This window comes from Struthio camelus, chromosome 1 (assembly GCF_040807025.1).
Source record: "Struthio camelus isolate bStrCam1 chromosome 1, bStrCam1.hap1, whole genome shotgun sequence".
Taxonomy (NCBI): Eukaryota; Metazoa; Chordata; class Aves; order Struthioniformes; family Struthionidae; genus Struthio; species Struthio camelus.
The window spans coordinates 192,823,824-192,849,868 of record NC_090942.1 but is presented as its reverse complement, the minus strand read 5'-3'; the positions used below and the strand labels follow the sequence as shown (position 1 = coordinate 192,849,868).

The 26,045-nt window shown below is 41.8% G+C and overlaps 1 protein-coding gene across 1 annotated transcript in view; it reads left to right on the top strand.

The window, feature by feature from the left end:
* The first annotated feature begins 569 nt into the window (after positions 1-569).
* The window catches only part of KPNA3 (karyopherin subunit alpha 3), a 52,235-nt gene continuing 26,759 nt past the window's right edge, over positions 570-26,045 (top strand). Inside the window, exons 1-2 of the mRNA XM_068929890.1 lie at positions 570-1,541; positions 19,878-19,922. Of these exons, the coding sequence (XP_068785991.1) occupies positions 1,461-1,541; positions 19,878-19,922 (126 nt within the window). The 5' untranslated portion in view covers positions 570-1,460. The remainder of the gene's footprint in view (positions 1,542-19,877; positions 19,923-26,045) is intronic.

Here is a 26,045-nt window from a genome sequence, read left to right as displayed (position 1 = left end):
AGGTGAGCTAGATATGAATGTTACAGGGTTTTATTATTTTTAGATTTTGGTTTCCTTGGACGCTTTTCTTCCAAAGGAGTAAGACCTGGCTTTACAGAAGATGTTTGATCACTGGTTACCGGTGTCTAGAATTACATCACCTCAGTGCGTCCTCTTTTCCACTCTGGAAATACTGAGTGCAATTTTAAGGTATTGTAGGTTGAACATATGCAGAAACCTGCTGTACCCAGGCATTTGCAGATCTGGAAATCCTGAATCTATTTGCAGTGTATCCATAGGCCTACTGTCACAGTTGCATAATCGAGCTGGGGATTTCTAGCAATTTTTCATGATGCGGGGACAATCGGTCGGACTGGCCTAGACCGTTTGTATTCTACGTTACAGCAAGTGTGACACCTCCAGGATACGCACAGCCGCGCTGTGCATGCCTCGTACAAGCGACGTGTCTGGAAAGCACTGGATTACATTGGATTTAATTTCCAGGTACGGCTCAGCACGTGAGCTAAAGTAGATCGAGGGCTTCCCAAGACCTCTGATTCGCCAAATGCTTGTTTCGCAGTGCTTTCCCCAGACCAAACACGGCAACTTTGGCGCTGTGGTTTAGGACGGAAGAGGCCGCCGCAGGTGACCTCTGATATAACCGCAGCTGGAAGAACAACCCAAAGCCGGGTTTGCGAACCAGGCACCGAACCACAGGAGGCAGGTAACCGCGTGGCGCCTTCGGGGAGCGGAGCCACCGCTCGCTCGCGCGCGGCAGCCCGGGTGGCAGGGCCTTGCCGGGAGATTTGGGGTGCAGCCCGAGCCCGCGACCGCCCTGGGGTAAGCGGGGCCCTCTCCCACCGCGGAGAGGCTGCGCATCTCCACCGCCGCCATGCCGGCAGGCTCTCCCCGCGCTGGGAGCCTCAACGTCTCCCCGAGTCTCCCCGTATTTACTGCTGAACCCCCAGGCCCAGGCCCAGGCCCAGGCCCAGGCCCAGGCCGCGGCCGCTCCTCCCGCCCTGCAGGGTGCGCTCCCGCCCGCACCACGCCGCGAAGACTACGACTCCCGGAATGCAACGCGCGGGCCGCCGCCGCCGCCGCCGGGCCGCGTCTCTTGGCGCGTGCGGGCCGGGGCCGCAGTGCATGCTGGGCAGCGCAGTCCCCAGCCGAGGGCACGGCGCTGGCAGTTACGCCGAGGGAGAGAGGGAAGGGGGCGGGGCGAGAGAAGAGCCCGCGCCGCCACTGGCGGAGCCCGCCCGTCGCTCTGAGCGCGTCACGTGCGCGGTCACTTGGCAACGCCGCGCGCGCGCGCGCGCTCCCGCACGCGTTTCCCCCCCCCCCCCTCCGCTTTCCTTCCCCTTCGGGCTCGTCACGGAGCGTCCCGCTTCCCCCGCCCCCCTCCCTTCCCCTCCCCTCCCCTCGCGCGAGCCGCTGCCGCCGCCGGAGCCGCCTCGCAGGAGCTGGGAGCCGCCGCCGCCGCCATGGCCGAGAACGCCGCCGCCGCCGCCGGCCTGGAGAACCACCGCATCAAGAGCTTCAAGAACAAGGGCCGCGACGTGGAGGTAGGCGCGGGGCCCGGTGGGGCCCGGCCGGCCCGGCCTCCGCCTCCTCCGCCGCGGGCAGGCGGGTGCGAGAGGAGGGGCCGGGCCGGGCCGGGCCTGGCGGCGCTCGGCGGGCAGCGGCGGCGGCGGGCAGGAGGCCCGCGGGGTTTTTTCTCCTCCGTCATGCGGGCGCGGCCGGCGGGGGGGGAGGGTTAGCGCGGCCCCGGCGGTGTGCGGGGCCCGCGGCGTGAGGCGGCCGAGCGGCCCGGCCCGGCCCGGCCCGGCTCGGCCGCGCCCCCTCCACCCGGCTGAGGCGGGGGGGGGCGGCGGGGAAGGCCGCGGCGGGCCCTGCGCCGCCGGGATCCGCCGATCCGCCCCTCCTCGCCGGCACCTTCCCCCCCACCCTCCCCTTCCATCTGCCTCCCTGCCGGCCCCTGCCCTCCGCCGCCCTGCCCGGTGCGCTCGGGGCTGCACAATGGTGCCGGCTGCCTTTTGTGCCGCTCCCCCCCCCCCACGGCGGGTCGTAGCCCTTCCGCCCGAGGCGGAGCTCGCACGCCGGGCAGCGGCGGCCCGTCCGCCTGCGCGCCGCTGCACATGGAGGCCTACGCCGGCTGCTAAGGGCCAGGGGGAGACCGCAGGGGCCGCTCCCCCGCCCCCCCCTCCATGGACCTCTCTGCGGCGACCTGGGCCCGCCGATTTTGCTCCCTGCTCTAGCTTAAACCACCTTTTTTTGTGTTTCATATATACACGCACACACACGCATACACATATATATTTTTATGGTTCTAGGTACACAAGGAATCACCTGCTGGGCGTCTCCATCTACATCGGGAAAGAGCGTGGGGCTCTCAGGCTAATGGAGTGTTAGTTTGCTTCCCCCGAGTTTGAGAGAGTCTGGGTGGTGAAAAGGCCGCTCGCTTATTCCCTGGAGGGCTTCTTACAGTCTTGGGGATCTATATGCCATTACTAGGGACATCTTCGATTTTTAAGTCACAACGGAAAAGGAAGGAAATCCCAAATCTTAAGCCTTTAAGTTTCTGTAATAAGAAAGGAAGGGGGCCCTGAAGCCAGACTAGGGTTGAAGTCGAATTAGGATTCACTAGCAGGAGAGCCTAAATATATGTAAAATTACTTTCTTTCCTCCTGAGACTGCTTTTCCTTCCTTCTGCTGATATATTGTGATATTATCACTTGACTATACTTTTACAATCGATGTTGCTGGAATTTTAGTCCTTTGAAAGCATGTTTTGTATTTAAGCATAAATCACACCTCTGCTGCCATTGTTTGGGTGGAGACAGTTTCATGCAGGTCAGGCTTAGCAGCAGTGTCTTTAGGATGACATTCACAATGTAAACTAATCTTTATCTCAATTTCTGTTTAACTTGATGACAGTGATTCTTTCTCACAGAAGACCTTGTGTGTAAGGAGCGTGATAACTTAAGCACTTTTGGCTAACAGTAGTAATTATTTGAAAGTAACTAAAAATTGACCATCCTTCAGTTTAGGGAAGGAGGGGGAGGAGACATGGTAGGTTTCTTTTTTCCCTTCTCATCCAGCAAGACTCTTCCTGCTACTCCTCATTCATTTTGTCCTTGTCTCATCTCCTCGTCTTCGTTGTTGGCTTTGTTGCTGCTTTCTCAGGCGCTGGCCTGAATCCATCAGAGCTCTAAACAGGGAAAGGTTAGGTATGTTCATGCCTAGTGTGAACTGATCTGTCATCCATACTTGCTTATATTATAGCATGCCCACGACTAGGGGAATTAAATGTCTGCCTGTATGGGAGGAAGAGGGGAGTTGACCGCCTGAGCTTTACTGGCATTGGTTATACCAGACCAGCTAAGGTGCCTTAGCTCTCAGTAGAACGCTTGCTCCTGAAACGAAGTAATTATTTTGGAATAGTGTATTTGCAATTATGGAGAATATATCCTATAGGGTTATCTTACAGTAGCCAGGCTGATTGACTTCCTTTTGTAGTTCAGCCCTGAAACTGTTTGCCTGGTGGATAACCACATTAACATTAATGGAACTAAAACTTGCATCCATGCTTTGAGAAGGGGTTGAAACATAAGAAGCATGTTTCTTTTGGGTGCACCAAGCAGATGAAATACAGAAGTATATAAAAGTTGTATACTCATGCAGGTGCACTGAAATCAAATTTAGTTTAATGGAAAGCTTTGTAAAAGATGATAAATATGTTACTGCCTTTCATATCTTTCAAAGTAATTTAATTATATTAACTGTCTGACTGTTTTGACTGTACCTCCTTTTTAACTTTTTTCTGATCGTGGTACTTATTTTAATGTTAATATTAGAATAACTTTTCTAAGTAAACTTTATCTAAATTAAGAATCCAAAAATAAAACAATGTAAGTTAAGTTTACAGCGGAGAATAAAGGAGCACAGTAGTATGATATCATCAGCATTACTTGTTGTTGCTACTCCCCTGGCATACTACATAGACTCACCTCCTGCTTATTGTGGATTCTCTGGATCCAGTGAAGGATACCTGTTCAGCATAGAGCAGTTCTTTCCTAAGCTTTCCTATACCTAATTCTCAACTGTCAGTGATTAGATACACCTGTTCTGGTACCTATGCTGCAATAAGGAGCTTTACATAAAGATCCTGCCTCCAGTTTTCTGTAGGTAGCTTTTAAATACAAGGAGGAGAAGTTCTGTTGTTGATGTTGATTTGCATCTACGCTCTTTCAGATTCTGCCAATGAGAAAAGAGGTGGTTAGGATGATAGAGTAATAAATGGTGATTTGATGTCTAGATTATATCCTTTGGAAAATCTAACATGTTAAGTACTGTACATCTTCAACCTCAGTTTGAAAACAGTGGTGTTTGAGTCGCTTTCTGCCTGGGGACAGTTACTGCCTTTGAACTCTTCAGGCTTGAATACATTTTAAAAAATACATTAGTAATCTTTCTTTGGCTTCTAATAAGTACTGATGAGTTACTATTGATCCCCTCTGGGTACAGACTATTCTGGCAGACCAAAATACTTTCTCTTTTAATCTGTAGTTAACTCATATTTTATTACTATGTTTGGTAGGCCATATGGATGTCTTTGATTTTTGTTAATCCAGGGGCTGTGCAACTTTAAGGGAGGCAAAAGATTAGTAAGTACTTTCATGTTATCTTAAGACAGGCTTTGGTACCCCATGCAACTTCTTACTGTGCTCCCTTTTTAAGAGCAAATAAAGCAATCCATTGGGCAGAAGTCAAAACTTATGACTGCTTGACCTACCCTGGTTCACTCTACTTTTCTTGATTTCAAGTCTGGGTGAGAGTTGCTTACCCTATTTTTGGCTCTGTGTGCTCACTGAAGGAGGTAGTTGTGTGTATAGAATTAGAATGTGAGGTATTAATACTTGTGAAAAGTATTTATCCTAAAAAAGAAATAATAAATTCAGTTGCAGAATGCTAAGCAGCATTCACTTAACATTAATTTTCATTCTTGCTCTTTTAAGTGAGAATCTTTTGTTTTTATAGGTACTGAAGTGCGAGCAGCAGCAGTTAGAGCAGTGAACCTGCAGAGTTGAGTGATAAGGAACTTGGAGAGTAGCATCCTCCTCTGGATGAGCAGAAGTCAGAACAGTTTCTCCTCACAAACTTTTCAATTTTATATTATCCAGAGATATGAAAGGGCTTTGAAAATTGTTCAGTGTATGGGGAGAAAGCTTTTACTCGTTGATCAACAGGCACGTAGCCTTAAGTCTCAGTGGGTTTGTTCTAAATGTGCAGCACTGATTTAATCCAGTGCAATTGAGGTTTTACAGGACAAGATTAAACAGTTGCAGTCAATTAATTTATGATAGCCCTTTTAAATGATGGGTTTATTTGTTTATATTGACATCTAAGCTAACCTAGCTTTTAGAAAGCTTAATTCGAGCCTTCTCATTTTTGCTTGCAGTTCCTCAGCTTCATGCTTTACCTGGTAGCTTCCTCCTTAGACTCTTTTACTCTTTTACTCCTTCAACTTCTTGGACTAGAAACGTGTTATCTATTCTTTACTACAGTAGCAGGCAACCATAAGCTGGCTCACTGTTTTGGTATTTAAGATGATAGATCAAAGAATTCAGCCTACTTCTTTTTATGAGGATCAGTCAGCATCCCTGGCTAAAATGGGGAAAAAAAATCATAATGAACTAAGATGTTAAAATTTGTAGGGCTGTCTGTGACTTGCTGTTATCTTTGTGTGGTGCAGTAAGACTTTATGATCACGTATTTAGCAAAATGCATATTGGAGGAAAAATAAGGTTGCAAGTGCAGTCATTAAAAAAAAAACCCAAGGAATTAGGCCATATTGCCCAATTAACCTATTGTAAAAACTCTATAATTTCTGGAATTAAAATTTCCTTTTTATATACTTGTAATGCCCCTAATAATGAGTCAAAAGAATATGAATCTTTAGTATCTTAACTTCTGATTAACCTCATGAAGTCCATTGAAGGCTGTTTGCCAGAAGGAGATGGAGCAACTGCTGTAGTCTTTCACCTACCCATGCTCTATGTGATTTCAGACTTGACCAGTCTCCAGTGATGTCTTCTCCCTAGTTATAACTTCTAGAGGCAATTGTATCATCTTTTGGCATGTACGCTGAGTGCAGGGACTTCAAAGATCCATTTCTGTTCTTTACTTTCAGCATCCTGACCCCATATGAGGTAAAACAGGAAAATGGGCTTAGCCCAGATCTATCTCAGTCAGCTCTGGGAGTTCCAATGAATCTTCTGTTGTTGCTCTGCAGCAGTGTGGATCTGGCGCCTTAGGATATGTGAATTTATTCAGATATTATTGTTATGCTGCCATGAATTTTTGCAAGCAGAGTAAAATCATTCTGGGGAGGCCAAATCTGTACAGTCCGGGGGCATCTGAGAAAGGTATAGGTTGACTTAAAGCAATGTTCTCATCAAATGTCAAGGCTTAGTGCAGCAGAGGTACCATAGCTGTGCGCAGTCTTAACGAATGAGCAATCAAGCTGCTACCAGCTCATCTCATGATACTCTTCTGCACTGACTAGTGTTTTCACTGCCTCTCTGTACTCCCCTCAAAGGCTAGATGAAGCAAATAAGGCTTGTAGCAATCCCCAAAAGCCAGTTACTCCCAGCTACATTGCAACAACCCAGTTTCATTTGGGAGCTCACTTTTACAAATTATTCAGCTTTCTGCCTTTCCCTTTCCTGGCAGAGGCACAAATACTGCCACAAGAAGGGTCGGGGGTGGAGGGGAGCAGAATGACACAGGTAGCAGCTGATTTAAGTTGTTTTAAACTACTATGGTCTTGCTGTGTTGATAGCATCACTGGCTCAGTGAATCTGAATAGTCAAAGTGAGAACACAGGCATCAAATCCTGTTGAGAACTGGATTTGGTATACAATCGAAAGCGCTCATGCAGAGTTTCTAAGCTCTGACTCTTGCAGCTTATTTCTTGCCCTATCAGACCAGTTGGTTGTATCCCTTCACAGCCAAACTGACACCATTAAATTTGATGGGGAAGCTTCATATCACTTCTTCTGGGTCAGCTGAGGCTCATGCTTCCTTTCTCAGGTTAAGCAAATGTTACAGTCACTTTTAAACTTGATTTCTTTTTTGTGGTTAATAAAATATAACAAGAACAAAACGGGAATATATGCTGCACAGATGGTTTCAGAATTGGAAACAAACTGAATGTCTTTCTGATTCAACTACCTGTTACTGAGTTACTCATTTCTCCCATATTCCATAAATTCTGTTAGTAGCTGAAGTTCTCTTCTTCTGTGGCTTGTGTTTTTCTGGGGAGGTGGGTGGATTTAAACCTTGGTTATTGTCAGGTTCCATAACAAATGGACTTTAGAGGTAATGATGGAATAAATTATATGCAAAATCTACTTGGAGAAGTGGCTTCTTCGTGATTTGACTCCTGTTAGCATCAATAGAGATGTATATAATGAGTGCTCAAGCCCCATTGCAAACTTGCTGGTACAGAGGCATAGTTAAAGCTGTTTTGCGTGAAGATGAGGGAGAATGTGGTCAGACAGGGGATTAGTGTGCCGCATGGAATGGTTTTCAGAGATACAGTAAAAGATTCCTGGCCAGGTGCGGTGTGATATCTCGAGTGTGTAATTCCCAGAATATCCTAGTCCTTGACGTTTCTTAGTCAAGTACAATCTAAGTCAAAACTTGATCAAATTATGCAGCGAGACATTGTGGCGCTCTCCCAGGTGAGCTAAGATCACCCCAAGCAGCAAATAACTGTTTTTGCGTGCAGCTTATTGGCATCAGGGCCTTTTGTTCCTTTTCAAGCACGCAAACAAATGAGAGATGGAAAGTCAGTGTTGGTGATTTTTCTGCACCGCAAGTCTGACTTGCATCCAGATATGGAAGGTTTTCCACATCACGATGATACTCGCTCATGAAATGAGAGAGGCCTGCTGGGATTCATCAGGCTCTTGTGGACGACCTGCATTCTTAAGGTATGCAAGAAAAGTGGAACAGACAGCAGTGAAGAAGAACCTTCCAGATGAGAAGATGTATTTAAAGAGCTCTGACACAGCAAAAATATGGGAGCTTCTTTGAACATCAAGAGCTGTCAATGACTGTTCAGAATCCAGCAGTATCCTCTTCCCATGCCCTTTGCTGACGTGGGGGGAAATGGCCTGCTGTACCTCTGCGTTCAGTTGACTCTCTTGCAACTTAACCTAAATGTAACAAAAAGGTGTTTTCAGTGGGCCCTGTAGCTGTGAGGTGCAAATAAGTTTTTATATCTGTTCTTATCCATCAAAACCAGACCCTCTAGCAACTTCTTGGGGATTGCCACTATGCTTTTTATGGATGGACACCTAAACTGAGGTTTGGAGATGCCCAAATATCCAGAAAATTTTAAGTGACAGAAGCACAGAATCTGGGCTCGTGTGTCTACCTCGCTTTTTAACCTGACATCTAGAGTGCATGGCACTGAAATGCTTAAATTCAGAAAGGCTGCTTGACAAGGTTTGTAAAAGATCATGGGAGGTTGCTTGAGTGAATTTTCTAATTTCTAGTGCTCTGCCTTTTTCCTGGCTTGTCAGCTGGGTTCACTATTTTCTCTTGCATAGTAAGCTAGTACATTTAATCTTTTTTTACCTGTTGATTATACATTTAAAAAATGATGTAGGGGAAAAAAATCATTTTATAGATAGGAATAATAGGACTTTTTTCTCACTTTACCGGGAGGATGATTATAAATACATTGTCTGAGGTACCTTGATAATACTGCAAGACTGCAGTATTTGATAATACTGAAGACTGCAAATATTGGGCTAGTATTTAGCCTACTAGGTTTTCTTTCTGTAAGATGGATGAAATCTGGGTTGTTTTTACTAGCTTGAGGTAGGCCCACTTGGGGGAGTGGGAAAGTAACTTGCAAATTCACTGGGTGGGTTACAGAAATCCAGTGAGTCCCGACAAGGTGTCTGTCACCTCCCAGCTTAGAGGGTGTGTTGTTTTTCTGCTTTTTGGGAGGGGAAGAGTTTTTTTTTTTTTTTTTAACTGCTTATAAAGATTTGGCACGCTTACGAATGTCTTATCTGGACACTTGCCACTGAAGTCTGCAGGCCCTTCTGACTTGAAACTTCACTTTATAATTAGATTATTGAATGTGGTTGTCTACAATTTTGTAAAAGCTTTTACATTTGAAGAGAATTTAAGTTTATGTCAATTTAAAAATCACAATTTTAATCTGGTTACATGTGGTTGCTATTTAACGGGCTTTTTAATTTTGCTGTGCTTTTTTTCCTGTTTTATGTTCAGTAAACAAATAAAAATAGTTTTTTGTTGCAAAATAAGGCATTAAAACTGGTGCATTTGATTTCTAGTAACATCAGTTAGTCATAAAGAGCTGAACCTTTACCTCTGAACCGAATTCTTTTAGACTGTAGTAGAGGAGAGAGATTTCTGCTCTTTGGTGATGGCAGACAACTGTTCTGCTTGAACAGCCAAGTCTGTTTTCCCTTCTTGTTAAGGGAATGGGAGGGACACTTGCTTCAGTATCTTAGTAGAGAACAGGGGTGGTGTTATGTCTTATGAAAAATCAAGGAATCATATAGATACTTCTCTTGTTCTCCTTCAAGGACAGCCAAGTTAAACTTATGATTCTAGGGAATTCTAAAGCATCTGCTTTGTTGTTCTTGCTACATGAGAAAATAGCAAACATCTCTAGTGCGAACACGTCTGAATAGAAACTTACTTATTGGCAAAAGCAGAATCATTATACTTTAAATGTTACCAATGTTTCAAATCCTTATATGTTAAAAATCCTTAATCTGCTAACTTAAAAAAAGTGTGAATAGGAATCACTAGTAAATAAGTTTTCTTAGTTACCCATTGTTCTTGGTGCCTGATTGGTGTTTAACAGTATTTAGAAGAGGCAGAGCTAGCAACATCATAAAACCAAGTAAAGAAGGGGCAACTCATTAGACCTAAACTTTATTCAGTGTGCCCTTCTATTTCCAAAAATACAGGAAAAGAAGAAAGACTTGCTACAGGTATCCTGAAGGTCAGCAATGTCTTTTGAGCAGTAATATGAACGCCCAATCCACAGTTAAGTTCTTCAAAGTGAGGCTTTTGCAGTGTCTCGCTTGTCAAAGTGGAGTGGCTCCCTTGCCACAGTTTTTTGGGGCACTACCCGGTCATGTTAGGACTGCAAGACAGAGCTAGTGCTCTGAATTACTTAGTGAGCCTTGCACCCTGCCTGTTGGTCTGAACATTCATGGAGTAGTGATGAGCGAGTTTGGGGTACTATGGGATTACCTGGACGTTTCTGTTTGAAATTTGTTAGAGGCCACATGGCTGCATGACAGTTTTGGTCGAATAACACTGTTACTCACACCTTTATTGATAAGATGTACTTCTGAATGGAAACACTATAAAACTTTTCATTTGATATAATGTCCTTGATTCACATAGCAGCAGTAACTGGAAATCTAGTACATTCGATCTCCTTTCCTCCAGTGGAAGCAAAGAAGTTAATCCCAGCTCTTTTATTCTATATCAAAACAGCAGATAAAATGTTGATTGTATTCTGGACTGCTTTGTGTCCTATTTGTGTTGAATACAGCCAACTAAATTGCCTTGGGTCCAGTCTCTTGAGGGTTGGTCAATATATCTGTACTTATAAACTGGGTCATGAGTATATGGAAATTAAAATGTGAGTGTTCGTGTCTGGCTGCTTTGCCGGTAGCTCAGTGTGCAAGTTAAACAAATGCAGAGAGGGTTTCAGAATCTTATAGAATATGCTTACAGAAGAGCCTGTAAGAAATGAGCCTAGCATTTGCTTTTCTGCCAAGATCTCTTGAAGACACTGTGGTTGGGCAGCACTCTCTGCTTCTGTACTCTTCTGGGTGAGTCAACGCCATGAACAGCGATAACTGGAGGCTTGTGGCTTTCCATATTGCCATGCGTGTCTGACTTAGGTGAGTCATTACCCACGGCCTCTTTTACTTAGTGATGAATATCTGATATGTCTAGTTTGCTAAGATTAACCAAGTTCAGGTACTTGAATTATCTCGACACAGACTAGCTAAGAAAAAACAACTGGTATTCATCTTAGAGGCCCCAAAGTGGGGACCCAAAAAAAAAAAAAAAGTGATGAGGAAAGGTGGGGGTGGGAGGGAATGACATGGTAACCCCCACTGAAAAAGCTAGCTCTCTCTGAGAGGCCTTTCTTCAGAGCATGAGTCCCAAACAGATTATGGCCTAAAATATGATAGCATAAATGCTGCACTGTGTTTCTAATGCATCTAATACTGCATTAAAGATTACTAGCCAAAGAGAAATTTTATACTCTTAAGATTCTGCAGTGCACAGAGAATCTGAACCCAGTTCTAATATTTTCTGCAAAATAATAAAATGTTTCCGTAAAAAAGGAACAAATACCTTTGAGGTCAAACAGTTTCTTTGGTAATCGAATGGAATAAAACTCTTCCAGAGTCTTGGGTCAGGGTACAGATACACTGTCAGTGTATTTGGTTGCTTTAGTAGATCTGTTTCTTATATTGTAGACTCCGTGCCTCCTCCCTGTGCTTCTGACTGCCTGGGTCGCCATAATTTGACATGAAGCTATGATAACAAAGCCAGAGGTGAAGCTGTTCTGACTCTGTAGTTTGTGAGAGTGAAAAACAATGACTGTTTTTTTCTGGAAGGACAATTTGAAAGTATTGCAGGAGTACTTGGTAAATTTCAAAATTGGATAAGGAGAAGATGAGTCGGACTTCAATATAAAAAAAGACTGCTTAATGACCCATGATGCTCATACCCAAAGGAACAAATCTGGCAGGAAGGGTTAATTTTGACAAGCCATTTAGTTTAGTTTGGTATGAATGTCAAATCTCTGGGCATGCCCAAAAGAAATAGAGGGGACCAGAGTGTGCAGCATCATTGGATTTAGTTCTTCCAGCTGTGCTTTAAGTGATTGCACTGAGACCATTGTGCTGCTGTTCCAGAATTTATATTAAATATGTTAATTTGTATATGATTCTTGGAGTAAGCTACATGCACTTAGAAAATGCAAACAGGTGGAACATCACCTTCTATCAGTGTCCCTTTGTCTTGTACTTTGTTTTTGGCTGAAGTCAAGCTGTACTAGAGCAAGTAAAACAGTATAGTCTGCCTAAGCCTCAGTTTTGCATGTACTAACAAATTATATGCCTAGGCAAATAAGGGTTGTTTAACTTTTAATGCTAACCAAAGATAGGCAGCTGCCAACCTTCATCATCTCAGCCATTGTATACAAATAAGCACTTGAGTTTTCTTTTTCTTTTTTTCAATTGTCTTCTGCTAAAACCAGCCCAGCTCCTGAGGCTTCTGCGTTTTCATGTGCTTTGCAGTATTTCATGTTGCTAAAAGGTGTCAGAAAAAGGGTAAGGAAGAAGGCTAGTAAGAAAATTTCAAGGGAAGAAATGTTTACTTCATCAATGCAGGTACCTTCTTTTCTCGCTGTATTGCATCTCGCACCTACTGTAAAGTATTTTAAGTTGTCCTCTAGGATATGCATATATGCAAAGGGGAGATATTAGTTAAATCCAATTGTGCTATTGGAACTGGACCAATTTCTTCAGTTCAGCAGGTGGAAATAGATGGAAATTAACTTTCAAATGCAAAGCTCTTCTGATGCCCTCTATGTTCAGTCCAAGCCGCTTCAGTATCCCAACTGTGTATTCAGGGTAGCTCTTTTCTGTGAGCCTGTATCTTTTGGTGTTCTGAGACTGGTTCCTGTCATGTTGAGAAGGAAAAGTGGAGTCAGATAGAAATATGGAATTTAAATGACTAATGATCTTTTAATGAAGTTTTTGGACCCTGAGAAATTGGAATCAATCAATTTCTTCCTGCTTTTCCACTTAAGAGTTAAACTTTCAAAAGCAAATAAATGCACATCTCACTTAAGTTCTTGACAACCTGTTTTGTATCTACAGAACAGTCAAAACTGACAGTGGTGTGAGATGCTCTTGTCAAGATGACCCTGGCTATCCTGCTCCTGTAGGCTAGTGGGGAGGCTGGTGCATGCTGATCAGCGTGCAGGCAAGCAGGCTGAGAGCTGAGTTACATGTAGGTAGTCAGCGTGTTGCTTGTGGGGCAGCTCACAAGCTGGCCATAGTGGCAGCACGGGTATGCTGGCTTGCATAAAAACATGTTGCCTGCCCTTCCATCTCTGGTATCTTTTGGGCTTGCTGCTGTTACAATGGAAATAACATAATTGTATTGATCTGAAGATGACATTCCTCAGGTATCCTATTTAATGAGGTGGCTAGTCAGGGTGAGCACCACACTGAGCTGCACATCTCGTTCTTGCAATGGAAATATCACTAGGTAGAACTGTAGTCATCAAACAGGGGTGTTATGCTTGAATCTTCACTTTGACACAGTTGGTATAACTAAAAATAGTTAAGATTCATACCGTTTGCATTATTTTATCTACAGAGTGTGCATTATTAAACACCTTGTACATGAAACTCCATTTTAAATTTCAATTAAAAAAAAAATCTTTATTCAGAATAACAAAGGGAATGTAATGTATTTATCTTCTCACTAGTTGTATCTGTTACACATTTAGGTTGCTTCATTCAAAGTTACAGTAAAAATTTTTAAAAATGAGCTATCTTAACAAGTGTCCGGGATCTCTAGTCTTTGAAAATGGCATACTTAAGGGACTTTAAAGTGCATATAATCAATTAAAATGAATTTTTAAATATGAAGTAGAACTTTAAAATTAACAGAACAAAACCCAAAAGCTAGTTTAGAGATTTCGGTTCTGGATGAGAACTAACTTGCATAATTACTTAGGACTCTTAGCCTGAATTTTCTTCTTGCCATCCTGTAAAACTTCATAGGGATGCAACACGTATTTGTACAGGAAAAGCACGCTACATTATGTATTTAGATACAGAGGGTTTTGGAAGATGTCTTTACTTGTTCTAGTGTATGTTAGAATGACATATCTGATAAATTTTTGGATTCTTTGGTTTTTTGTGTGTTTTTTTTTCTTTTTTTAGTTTCAGTTTACAGAAGCTATATGAGTTACTATGTCAGGTAGTTTAATGTATTATGCAGTTAAACATTTATGAAGTTAAACAAAGGCTCAAGAAACCAAAGAAGCTTGCTAGGCTTAATTCTCTACTTAAAGACTCAATGTAAATACTATCAATACTTCAAAGTTATGGCACAAGGGTAAGGATGAACTATCTTAAGATGTTAAGTGGTAGTGTTACAGAGGTGATGCTTGTCCTTTAGCATAGAGTTGAGCATCTTGTGGACCTCTGTCCAGGGTTTCGCAAATAGTTAATACTGTGTGGTTGAGCCAGAGGGTCCCAAATTTTGGTCAATTGAAAACACTTCTTTAAATTTGCTGGTGGTAACAGTTTCTGTTATACTGACAATCCAGAAATCTGCAGGATTTTCTTTAGCCCCTGTTTCTTGATACAAAGAGTTTTATGTACAGTTATGCCTTCTGTCATAAACTGTCAACTGAAGCATTTGGAAGAAGCTTTCTTTCTTGATAGGCAGCTCCAGATTTGAGCTTTGAGTTTCCTGTCCATTTCCTATTGGAGGCGAGACACCAGACTTCAAACACTAATCTGATGAGGGTAGCTGTATTCTTTGTAGTGTCTGCCCATTAAGAGTACCAAAGACAGGTTTGCAGAGATTGTAGCGTTCTTTGAAGCCTTATGTTGGACATCGACTTGAAGAAGTCTGCTTTATCTTTAAGGTCTAAATGTCCTTTTGTAAGTATCTGTCTTCAGTCACCATGGCATTTTTGTTTTGTAAGCATCAGCCTGAAATAGGGTCCCAGAATTTGTTAGATTTGATTCTCCAGCTCTTTCTGACATCCCAAGGATGGGGCAGCCTAACGTTTTTCAACAACACAAACAAACCCTCCAGGTCTGGAATATTAGAATTCAGTTAATGAGTTGCTCTCACAGCCATTAATGCAACAGCCCTAATGCACATAGTGATTTTTTTTTTTTTATTGAAGTGTAAAATTAATTTCAGGTTTGGTACTTTGATGGAACTAGAGATTATTTTTCTCTTACGTGGAAGATGTTAGGGAGAGATCTGTGGCATGCAACACTTTGCATCTGGCTTTGGAAGAGTGTTCAGAAATCCAGGGTAGAAGTGAGAACGCTATTTTAGCTAACGGCATCTAGTAGACCTCTTCATTTTTCTGGCTTCTTTTGTAAAATAAAATGCCAAGGAACTTGGAAGTTAGAAATATTGCTAAATATCTACTTTTGACGAGACTTTTGGTACTTTGTGCATTTCTGTGGTTATGCCAGCATGTCAAACACACTGGTAAATAATTGTCCTTCACAGATGGTGCGTTGGAAGAAGAAATCTTTTGTTACAGAAGCCTTATGAACTTAACTAGGACTTGAGTTATGTGTAGCAATTAAGTTGTAGTGTAACTTGGTAACTGTTGTGTATTCTTGTTTCTTAATAGTAATAGTTGGCTGATAGATAGTCTCCTCAGTTCTTGCCTTTTTGTACCTTGGGTAGGATGCCTTAATAACCTAATAACCCTGTGTTTAGGAGTGGCTCCACAGTTTAGATTCTGCTTTCACCGTTCTGTGACTTACAGAATTGTGCCTATGCTAAGTTTTCCCTTTTTGAGATTTGGAGTCTGATCTTTTTGTCAAACAGTTCAGATTTGTCTTGGTGGTTGCTTTTGGAGATATGCGCCATGTCAGTGTTGCGTGAAGCTAGCTAATTGTTCAAGTATATTAGGCTGAGAAATGACCGTAGTTAGATGCTGTGGACGCCAAGCTTGTTATTACATCGGTTAATGATGTCTTGCAAGCCTTTAGCTAATACTGTACATAGATCTTAGCAGGTGGTTGTTCCCCCAGCCTGAAAGCTGGTAATGAATCCGTGGGGTTAGGTTATGGGGTAGTTCATCTCCTCCTGCTTTTAGCTGACCTCCTTTAGCTGGGGAAAATGTCTAACCATGCTACTACAATGTATGCGTCTCCTCTTGTAAATGCATATTGCGCCCTTAAGTGGAGTGGCTCGCAGATAGTGTAAAGGAGTTATGGTATTCTACTTTCAATGGTAATGCTTTCTTAAGGGGAAGATCACAGCAGTATTTAAGACAGCTTCTTTTATATGCTGTTGGATTATAGTGTGATTATTTCTCCTGGAGCTGTAACAAGGTGCTGATAACCTACTGTATTTCTAATATGATTCATCTGAAACACAAGTCTTGAATAGCTACCTTATAAGAACAAGCAAGTCAGGACAAAAATTAACTGGTTCACCTAAATCTGTTTTTAGGGAATAAAAAAATCGGGCTTCGCAAAAAAAAAAAAAAAAAAACAAACAGATTGATAGGCGTAATTTCTATTTGTAAGTTTAAAAATCTTGCAAAAGCGCATCTGCAGAATGAATATAGTTCAGTATAGCATGTGATGCTGTATGTATATCTACATTTCCCATGATCAGATGAGGATGAAGTATGTTTTTGCTCTTAAGAGTTGGTCTCTAAAGGCAAGGTGGCTAAATTGCAAACATTCAGAAGCGTATCATAGAGCAGTGTCATCACAGTGTATCAGCTCCTGTGCTAAAGAGGAGAAGATCAAGGTGGGGAAATGTCTAAACAAACTCCGATTAAGTAGCAGGCATAAAGGTAAGAAATGTGAGGGTGACTGAGCCCTGGAGCAGGATGCCCCAGAGAGGCTGTGGTATCTCCATCCTTGCAGATATTCAAAAGCCACTTGGACAGGGTTCTGGGCAACCTGCTTGAGCAGGAGGGATTGGACTAGGTGATCTGTAAAGGTCTCTTCCAAACTCAACTGTTCTGTGATTCTGTAAATCAGACCAGTGCCACGTGCATACGTGTGTCTTCTGTGCAGAGTTTATAATTGCAACAGCTGACATGTATGAACTGGAAAACATGGCTTTAAATATATTGGTATATAATGGTCATCTGAGATGTCAGGGAAGATGAACTAGAACACTTGTATCATCAGGTTAGAAATAATGTAGGAGTACTTCTAGTGGAGTGTGCTGGTTGTGATCAGACCACACAGCCAAGTTCAGCTGCCAGAACCCGCCGTAGGCTCTGAGAATTTCAGGCCCAAATGCATAAAGGAAGACCACAGCCCTAACGCTGTACTGCTTCTTGAATGATCTTGGTGACCTTAACAAGCTGAATTTAAGATGCTGTGCCAGCAGCACACTGTAAGGCTGGGAGTCCTCAGTTAGCTCTGTGGGGGTTAGGTAGCCTCAACTTCATACCGCTAGTGAGCGTTAAGTGATATTCCTTGTTAATGACCTTCTTGCTCTGTGAATGGAGAAGCAGCTCTGACCTTAGTCATGAGTACTGGCCTATTCTGCCATGTCTTAGGTAACGAAAGGACTTCTAAAAATGTTATGGGGAAAGGACTGGAGATTCTTGCAAGTTAAATGTAAAACCCTAATAGGATAGTCAAATATTTTGAGGAGCAGGTTGATAAAAGCAAAAAACTAGTAATAAAAATATTGAGACAGAAGTCTAACAGGATAGGATCGGTGGGGCTGAAATAATGGAAGCGTAAAACAAAGATAAAACCCTAATTGAAAAGAGAAATGAATTATTTGCCTTTAGAAAGCAGCTTAGAGTCTTCCCAGTAGAGCCTTTATGGAGGGATGGCTCTGAGCAACTGTCTTCAGTCAAAGTACTCTTAAAAGAGGTTTTAGAGTAAATTGATAAAATGAATAGTAATGCATTGCCTGAGACTGCACTGTATTTGTTTTTTCTAAAAATGAAAAATATTTTACTGCTGAACTACTCAGTGCAGCATATAGTCTTTCTTAAATCTGCCGTGCTTCTAGAAGAGTGGTAGGTGGCAGGTGTTACACAACACAGGCGTTGTGTTCTGAAAAGCTTCAGCTTTAGTCTAATTTTTCGGCTCAGAAGAGAGCGCTCCAAAGAATTAATTCACATAGATAAATGAAAAGATGTTGGATTGAACTGTAATTAGGAAGCAAATTAAAGGTAAATAATGCCTTACATCCATTAAATCTCTGAGCTTTCGTGACCTGGGGCGTATGGAACTTGATTTTGAGGGGGGAAGCGCTAAAGGACACAAGTTAACTGATTTGTCGTGTGATAGGGTCCCCTTTTAAATTTGAGGTAAGTAGGGAAAAAAGCTCAGATTGTGTGTGTTGGGGGGACGAATTACTAGTGGGAGTTTAGCACATTCAGAATGGTCAAGAAAATGAGTTTTTATAGTAGAAATCTAACACAGAGTTGTCCAGTTGCATTTTTTCCATTGGAGCATAGAGTTATCGTGGGAGAAGCCCTGGAAAATATTTTGAGGGTATTTAATGCCCTTAAATTTGACTCACTACTTAAAATAATTCAAATATAAAACTTAATATGTAGAAACTTGAATGACTGGTCTAGCTAGTTACATGCAATGACTTTTCAGGTGGTTCTTTTTGTCCATTCCCTATCTACCCGATGCCATCCTCTGCCCCAGCGATCCCGTCCTATCATACTGAGCTTCTGCAGCATGCATAGATGGTCACAACAATCTAATGGCTTAGCAAAATAATAGAGTTGGGGGGGGCGGGAAATAGTGTATTGTAGCTCTAGTACATGTTATATTGTTAGCATCCTCTTTCTGAAATGAGGACTTGCTTTGTTTAAAGTAGTATATTTCATGCTGGCAGTCGTAAAGTAAGGATTGCATCTGTGTTACTCAAGTGACTTGGGTAATCAAGCACCGGGCAGGAACGCAAGCCTCCCTTACTCTTAGGTCAGCCTAAGATAATTAAATGGTTATTGCAATGCAAAGTAGCAGAGAAACTTGAAGCTCAGTTAGTGTTTTAAGCGCTGGCTCTATGTCGTATATAAAGTCATGGTGTGAAATCTGCTCACTTCGTTTACCAGCCTCTGAGCTGTAGTGTACTCGCTGTTTCCTTAGATGGCTGTTGAGGAGTGCCGATGTCTTGTGTGCACTGCTAGTTTTCGCTGATAATTTTGGGCTTAGTGGAATTATTTGCCTTAACTCGAGAGGAGTGTCATAGTAGCAGTGAAGGTCAGTAGCAAGGACAGGACATAGAAAGTATTTTAAAAGGCTAATTTTAGTTAGTGTGGATGATCTTTCTAGGCTGCCAGCGGTCATCCAATTTTTTTTTTTTTTTTCCTTCTCCCCTGGATTGCGTTCTGATGGTACTTGTCTCTTCCACTGGTTGCAAAATGAACCTAGGGAGATTGCCTTCACTGGACTAAAACGATTCCTTCTGAATCTTTTGATTTGTTTTAGCTAAGAGGAATAACAGCACTGTAAGCAATGCATTTGGAGTGTCAGTATGTTTAAGGAGTTAAGAGACATAAGCTGGTTTTCCTTTACAGTGTTTAGGCTGTAGATCCTAAGTAGATTCGGTGCCACTGAATTTCTTCATTGTTTCTTTTTGCCCGTAAACGTAATCTATCTTGTTTGCATTGAGCTCAGTCATGTTCTGTCACTCATCATTGGTCAAATATTGACATAGGTTACATGTTTGGGCTGTGAATGTAGTCATATGCAAATAGGAGAATGTCCAAACCTATATTTACTGCTTCTCTTGGTGTGCACATATAAATATCTGGAGAGTCATTTCAGTGAAACTCTGCAGGGAAGTAAATATTTTCTGCCTTTGGGATACTTATTGTGGTTGAGGTTTATAATAAAGCTCTCTGTAAGGTGTGCAAATTAAAAAAATAAGAAGCCGCCTCCTGTGTATCTTGTTAGGAAAGATTAAGTTCAAAATTATTCACATGCTGTTCTTCGTATTTTTTGATGAGTAAATGCCCTTTCGACTTAGCAGTTGGCACCAAGACTGTATGCTTTTTTCTTTACATATATGTTTTTTTTTTTCAGACTATGAGAAGACACAGAAACGAAGTTACAATTGAATTGCGGAAGGTAAGTGAATTTTTTTTGTCAGCTGTATTACTTTTCTTCATTAATATTTTCTGGTGTCTTTGCTAGATATATTAAGCTTTGCTTTATGGCCCCAAATCTACATGGGAAAGATTGTAAATTTGTAAATGATGAATTGTGGATTTTAATGTTTTTTTTCTGCAACCTCTTGAGCTCAGTACAGCAGAACAGTGCTGTACTGCTCCAGTGTATGACTTGAAAATCAACCAAATTCAGTTCCAGTGCCAAGTCTCATATCATTAATGTGACACACTGTCAACTGTTTGAATGTTTTAAGTCTATGAATGGGGAAAGGAAGAGTTCTCGCATCTGAAGGTGTGCGGGTTCTTGCACTTTGTTTTCTGGAAATTATGACTTCTGTGCTGTAGAAGGAGTTAATTTTAGGTTCAGATCTGGTTTATGTTGGATATATGCCAATATAGCTGGGAAGATCATGACCATGAGAGGTGATGTAGTTCAGTGCTCTAAAGAAACTCTTGAGTGACACTCTTGTCATTCATAAGACACTGCCCAGCCTGTTCTTAGCTGCCAGCAGCCTTTCTAGCGACCTTAAAGGCTTGCTGCTAGAGGACAGTGTTCAGAAGCTGAACTCCTCTTGGGCTGCACGTGTTAAAAGAAGGGGTAAACTCCTCTCCAGGTATAGCTACCTGCAATATATTTGAAGGCTGTTCATGCCCCTTTTCTTTCTGTTGTTGAAACAATTTCAATTCTTCACCTTTTCCTTGAAGATTCTGTTTTCTGGTTCTGACTTTTAGCTACTCAAGTTCAAATTGCATGTATTTTTCTCAAAGTGAAGTGCCCAAACAGGATGTAGTCCTCAGCTGAGGCTTAAATGATACTGAGCACAGGGGAGGACACAGTTCTTAAGGCACTACTGCTATTTATATTGAGTGTGTTGTTGACTCATACTCAGTCTGTGATCCACTGTATCCTTAGGATGCTTCCCATGGTGTTGCAAAACAAGGGTAGTCATTGCCATTCTGTATTTGCGTAGTTAAGTAAATGCGGAAGTTTTAAACATGATTGCTCCTTGTCTTTTGAGTTACATCTGCTTTTTCCAGACTGTTTCTTGACTTGAATTATAGTTCTTCTCCCTAGTATGCTTCCCCAGCTTGATGTCACTCATCTAGTCTAATACTTTAATGACTTGATGGAAGTGTGTGTTTTGAATATTTCAGATTCGGGCCAAGCCCCTTTGGATCCCCATTTAATACATCTCTTCAATTTGCCGATTGAGTTACTGATAATCACTCTGAATAGGGCTTTCTCAGGAGCGCACACCCATCAATTTCATCTAAATTTGTGGCTTGCGTTGTTTGCCAATCAAGTGCAAAGTCAAAAGCCTTGCTAAAATCAAGGTGAAGAGTCTATGGATAGAAGTTATGTTGGCAGAAGGTAAATTGACTTGTTCTTGAGAAATCTTGCCTGCTTTCGTCATCTGATTGTGTAGAAGCTAACAAAAAGCTTACATTAGTATTTTCCTGAGTTTCTTCCACTCTTTTTTTTTTTTTTTCTAACAAGGCTTTTTTTGCCTTTTTCTGTTCTTCTAGAACATAATCTGTCTTTTTTATTGCATTATCAAAAAAAAACCCAAACAAATGCTTTTGCGACTCATCATGAGAGTACAAGAATTAATTGAAGAAACTTTATCAGATGCAGATGACTGTAAAAAAAATCTTAAATAAGATTCAAGCTTAACTTGACTTTGGTCCCATCAGTACTGGGAAATAACTGAAGTATCGGGAAAGCTATTTTTGCATACAATGGAAGGTACCAAATGAAAAATGAAATTAGCCACTTTTTGCTAAAAGGAGATTTGGGTAATTAATTTTGATATCTTAATTATCAGTAATTGAAGCTTATGCTGCTATCAGAGAAGCTGCCTTTTAAGAAGTGCTGTGTTGACTCAATGTAAAATGCGCTATACAGCTGTGATATCTACAGAGAGAAGCTGCGTTCACAGCATATGGGTGGGCCTATGCCTGCCTAACATTGCAAAGCCGTAAAAAGATGGCTTAGCTACTGCAAGATATCTTCATACAACTGGTTAAGCTGTGAGACTGCATGTTAGTATTCAAGTGCAGTCTTTGGAGAGACCTTTGCAATGCAAAGTGGAAATTGTAATTTTAATTTAATTTTTATAATTGACTTTTATGCCAGGTCATATTTCCAAGGCCATTTTGTTACAGAAGTGTGATGGGGAACAATTCAGATACTTAACGATAAGGCAATGGATTATTTTGTGTGGAAAGACTCTTGTACGTGCCAGTAACACAAGTGAAAATGAGTATATGAACTACTAGTCACTTTTTACTAAAAACTGTACTTGCACAGGTCATTTACACATGTAAGAGAAGCCTCAGTGCTGGATGTAGCTCAGGATGTAGATCAAGAGTAAACAGCAGCTGCAGATGTCTTGAATACAGGAACTTGTGTTCCTGTGATAGATTTGCAGAAAACCTTCCACTACAGACACCAAAAGAAATCTCTTGAATGAGAGGTGTGCGTGTATTTGAACTGTTGATTTGCAACAACAGAACGGCTGCTGGTGGGCAGTTGATTTGCTGTGGCAGCCGTGAGGCTATTGCTTCTGGTACAGAACTGGCACTGAAACGTAAAGGAGTATGTTTTATTAAGCTCTGTCAGTGGAGAGGATAAGATGTGGTATCATCATTGCTTCAGTTTTCATCTTTATAGCTAACATCGCACCCCTGGCATGAATATGCCAAATTCAGGAAATGTCAGTGTCGGTATGCCCCTGGTAATTCACTACTGCTTCTTCAAAACAAAGGGGTGTATTCCCTTACTGCCTGCTATCCAGATGCTGCATGTACAGCTGGTTTTTGAAGAAAATAGGCCAATCAAGAACATATTCTTGATCTGTATGATGGAAGGACTACATAGCCCTGCGTTCGTCTTTTGAATGATCTTGTGCATAAATATTAACTGAATGGATGTGATGAAGCTATTTGCTTATATGTCTCTTTTGTACTATGGAATAAATAAAAAAAAATCGGCTTTGAACAGTAATAAACAATTTCTGCATGTATCAGTGTGGGATGCTCATTCCCTTGAGAGACAGACATCAAGGTGTGCTTGCGATGTGTAGTCTGTATTTTAGGTATGTTGTCTCCATTCACTACCTCCATACCACACTGCACTTCAGATAGAACCTCTACCTTTTTTTTTTTTTTTTCTTCTTCTTCTTCTTCAATCGCTTGTATTTGCTTAGGAGTTATGCAAACAAAGCCGTGTTTGCCATGAGGGTAACGGTTGCCTGTCAGAATCCTGGCCCAGATATGGGTTGGGGCTATGAGCCGCTCAGCTGCATTCCTACCAGTCAGGTGCACTTCTTTTATTCCATGTTGGCCTTGCTGAAGATCTTTGTTGTACACATGTTGGGAAGGAACTTAGTTCTGCATTTTCAGAAAGCAGCTTTTGGTCTTTGACTATATCGTTAGTGCAACAGTGAGCCCTTACAGAGGGGTTCAGCTGCCTAGCTGCTGTATTTCTTTGCTTCACTGATGGGAAGGGGTGGAAGACACCTGCCATCTAACTTTGACATAAATCCTGCTTCAGCTTTCTAAAGAGTTCAGAATACTTTGCTTATCACTGCTTGTTTCAACACCCCAGAAGTTACAGACGTTTTTGGCATCCTTCTACTTAGGAATAAAGATTAAAAAAAAAAAAAAAAGACTAAAATTGAGCCGTCTGTGAGTCAAGTTTGTAAATTTAGCCTTTAACTCCATTGCTGTGAGAGATTTTTTGGTTCTAGACGCTTGGCTCTTGGACTGCTTGTGCACTCTATTCCTTTAAGAAGGGTAGTTCTTAGCCAGGATACAAAGTACTGGCTTCTTCAGGGTCAGTGTTACATGATCTTTTGAGTTACATGCCATCCTTCCAAAGAAGCCTTATACTACTAACCTCAGCAGAACTAGAGGGTGCTGTCCTCCTTTCAGGCTTACTAAGGGAATCCTGAAAAATTCCAGGTATCTCACAAGTGTTTGCTTTTGCCTTTCTTGGCAAACTCAGCTCCCTGTGAGAGCTCATAATGACGGTATGAAACCTCTAATTGTTAATTAAGTCTGACACAAGGCAAAGCAAATATTTGTTATACAAGTAATGGATTAAGGAGCTGTGGATTTTGTTCTCTCTTTGTTTCTCTGGCACATGATAGTTATTGTCCCTACTCGGATCTTTTTTACATGAGATTGCTTACATCTGTAATAACTCCTAAATAAAGTAGTAAGCTTTGAAGAAGAAAGTCTGTCTTCATGTTCATGGGAGACTTAGAGCAGAAAGGTATCCCTTTCTGATTCTCAGGAACTCTGAGAAAGGTGGAGGGGGAGGATCCAAGTCTACAGGTTTAGGATAGTAAAGTCTACTTCAGTTGCACGTCTTTGCAGGGTCAGTGTGAATCTACAGTTTTCCATTTGCTGAAAAGTATGCTTTTTCAGATATCAGTCCACCAACTTTAAATAAAAAGCTAGAACTCGCAGTGAGACCCGAGCACTATTGATATGTTCTTGCAGAGGCTCCTCTATCCAGTGTTAGCAGCATGTCTTCTTGGAAAAGAACTTGCATCTACCCTGCCTCAAAGAAAGCTCCTAGGTGGAGTATTACATCCGCAACCTGTCCCTCTGAAAACCCCCTTGAAAAGACTATGAAGAAACTTCATGTATTCAATTAAAGATAAATTCCTTGGAGCCTCGCTTGAACCTGGTTTAATAAGAACATGCTTTTGCGAAGATTGGGACTGGTTAAGGTAGATAATCTATAAAGATAGAACTGTGCCTGAGGCTCTTGGGCCGCAAGTTCGTGTGTAGGTATGTGACTACTAATTTCCAGTCAACATAGTCATCTTCTGGGAAGGATGTACACTACCCACACAGGGAGGTGGTGACTTTCTTCACCAAGCTGCTCGCCTCTAACTGAAGTCTCTATGCAGAGGACAGACTTGGAATCTGTTGGACCATCTTCAGATGCAAGGGGCCTAGTTCTAAAGATTTAGGATATCATTTTGTTGCCTGTAAATTGCTGGATCATCAGATCGACCTGTGCCACCTATCTTTATAGGACTGTTAAATAGCAGATGTTTTTACTGTGGTACTGTGGTGGTAGTTGCTTCATCATCTGTGGTAGGAAGCTGTCAAGTTGTGGATGTGTGGCTGCTGTTAGGGGTATGACTTAAGGGCTGTTTGTCATCTGGAGATCAAAAAAGACCATGCATCCTGAACAGGCAGCTTGTTATAAGTGTTTCTTTCGGAGATTTGTTAGTTTGTGCCACAATTTTTGGTAGGAAGGGAACAAAGACGGTCAAACTGAATTCCTGGAGTAGAATTATTCACCACTCCAGACAAGCAAGGACCAGAAAAAAAAAGTCTGAAATTCAATCCTAGGCTTATTGCCTGACTTTATCTTCTGGTATTTGAAAGAGGCTTTCTGTCCCCCGCTTTTGTTGTTTTTTGTGTGAATTACAAATTCAAGAGATGGAAAGTTGTTAACTTTCTTATGTGTACTTGTTATTGACATGATTTTATCTGAGGTATTTGCCGGGGTGTCCACTGAACTACTGGTTCATCTCCTGATCTTGCAGCACTATGATCAAGTGAGTCATTAAAACCAAAGGCTGCAGAGCGGCTTCCGTAGATCAAATGAGTATATCCACATGTATAGGATATGTATTAAAGGGTTTGTTCATCATAGTTGAACCATCCTAACTGAGCAGCCAGACAAGAGGTAGGGCCCATTTTTTTCACTTCTGAGGATCGCTGACTATTTATAGTATGTTAAGTAAGTATATCATTATGATAAGTTTCACGTTGCATTAACTTCGGTCTGTCATCTGCCTGTACAGTTATGCTTTATTTTATTCTGCTGCATGTTTTCAGAGTTCTTTGGAGAGCTTCCGTATATGCTGATGGCCAGAAAATATGCTGCTGTCCATGATCTCGATGTCATCAGCCCTTTTTGTTTTTCCTTTGTGTTGCTTGTAAACGTGTAGATGTTAATCAGTTCTTGAGAGAGTGAGTAAAGCCTGCTAATAGTCCTTTCCTGACCATTAAAGTAACTGAATCTTTCCCCAGATTCATATCCAAGAACTGT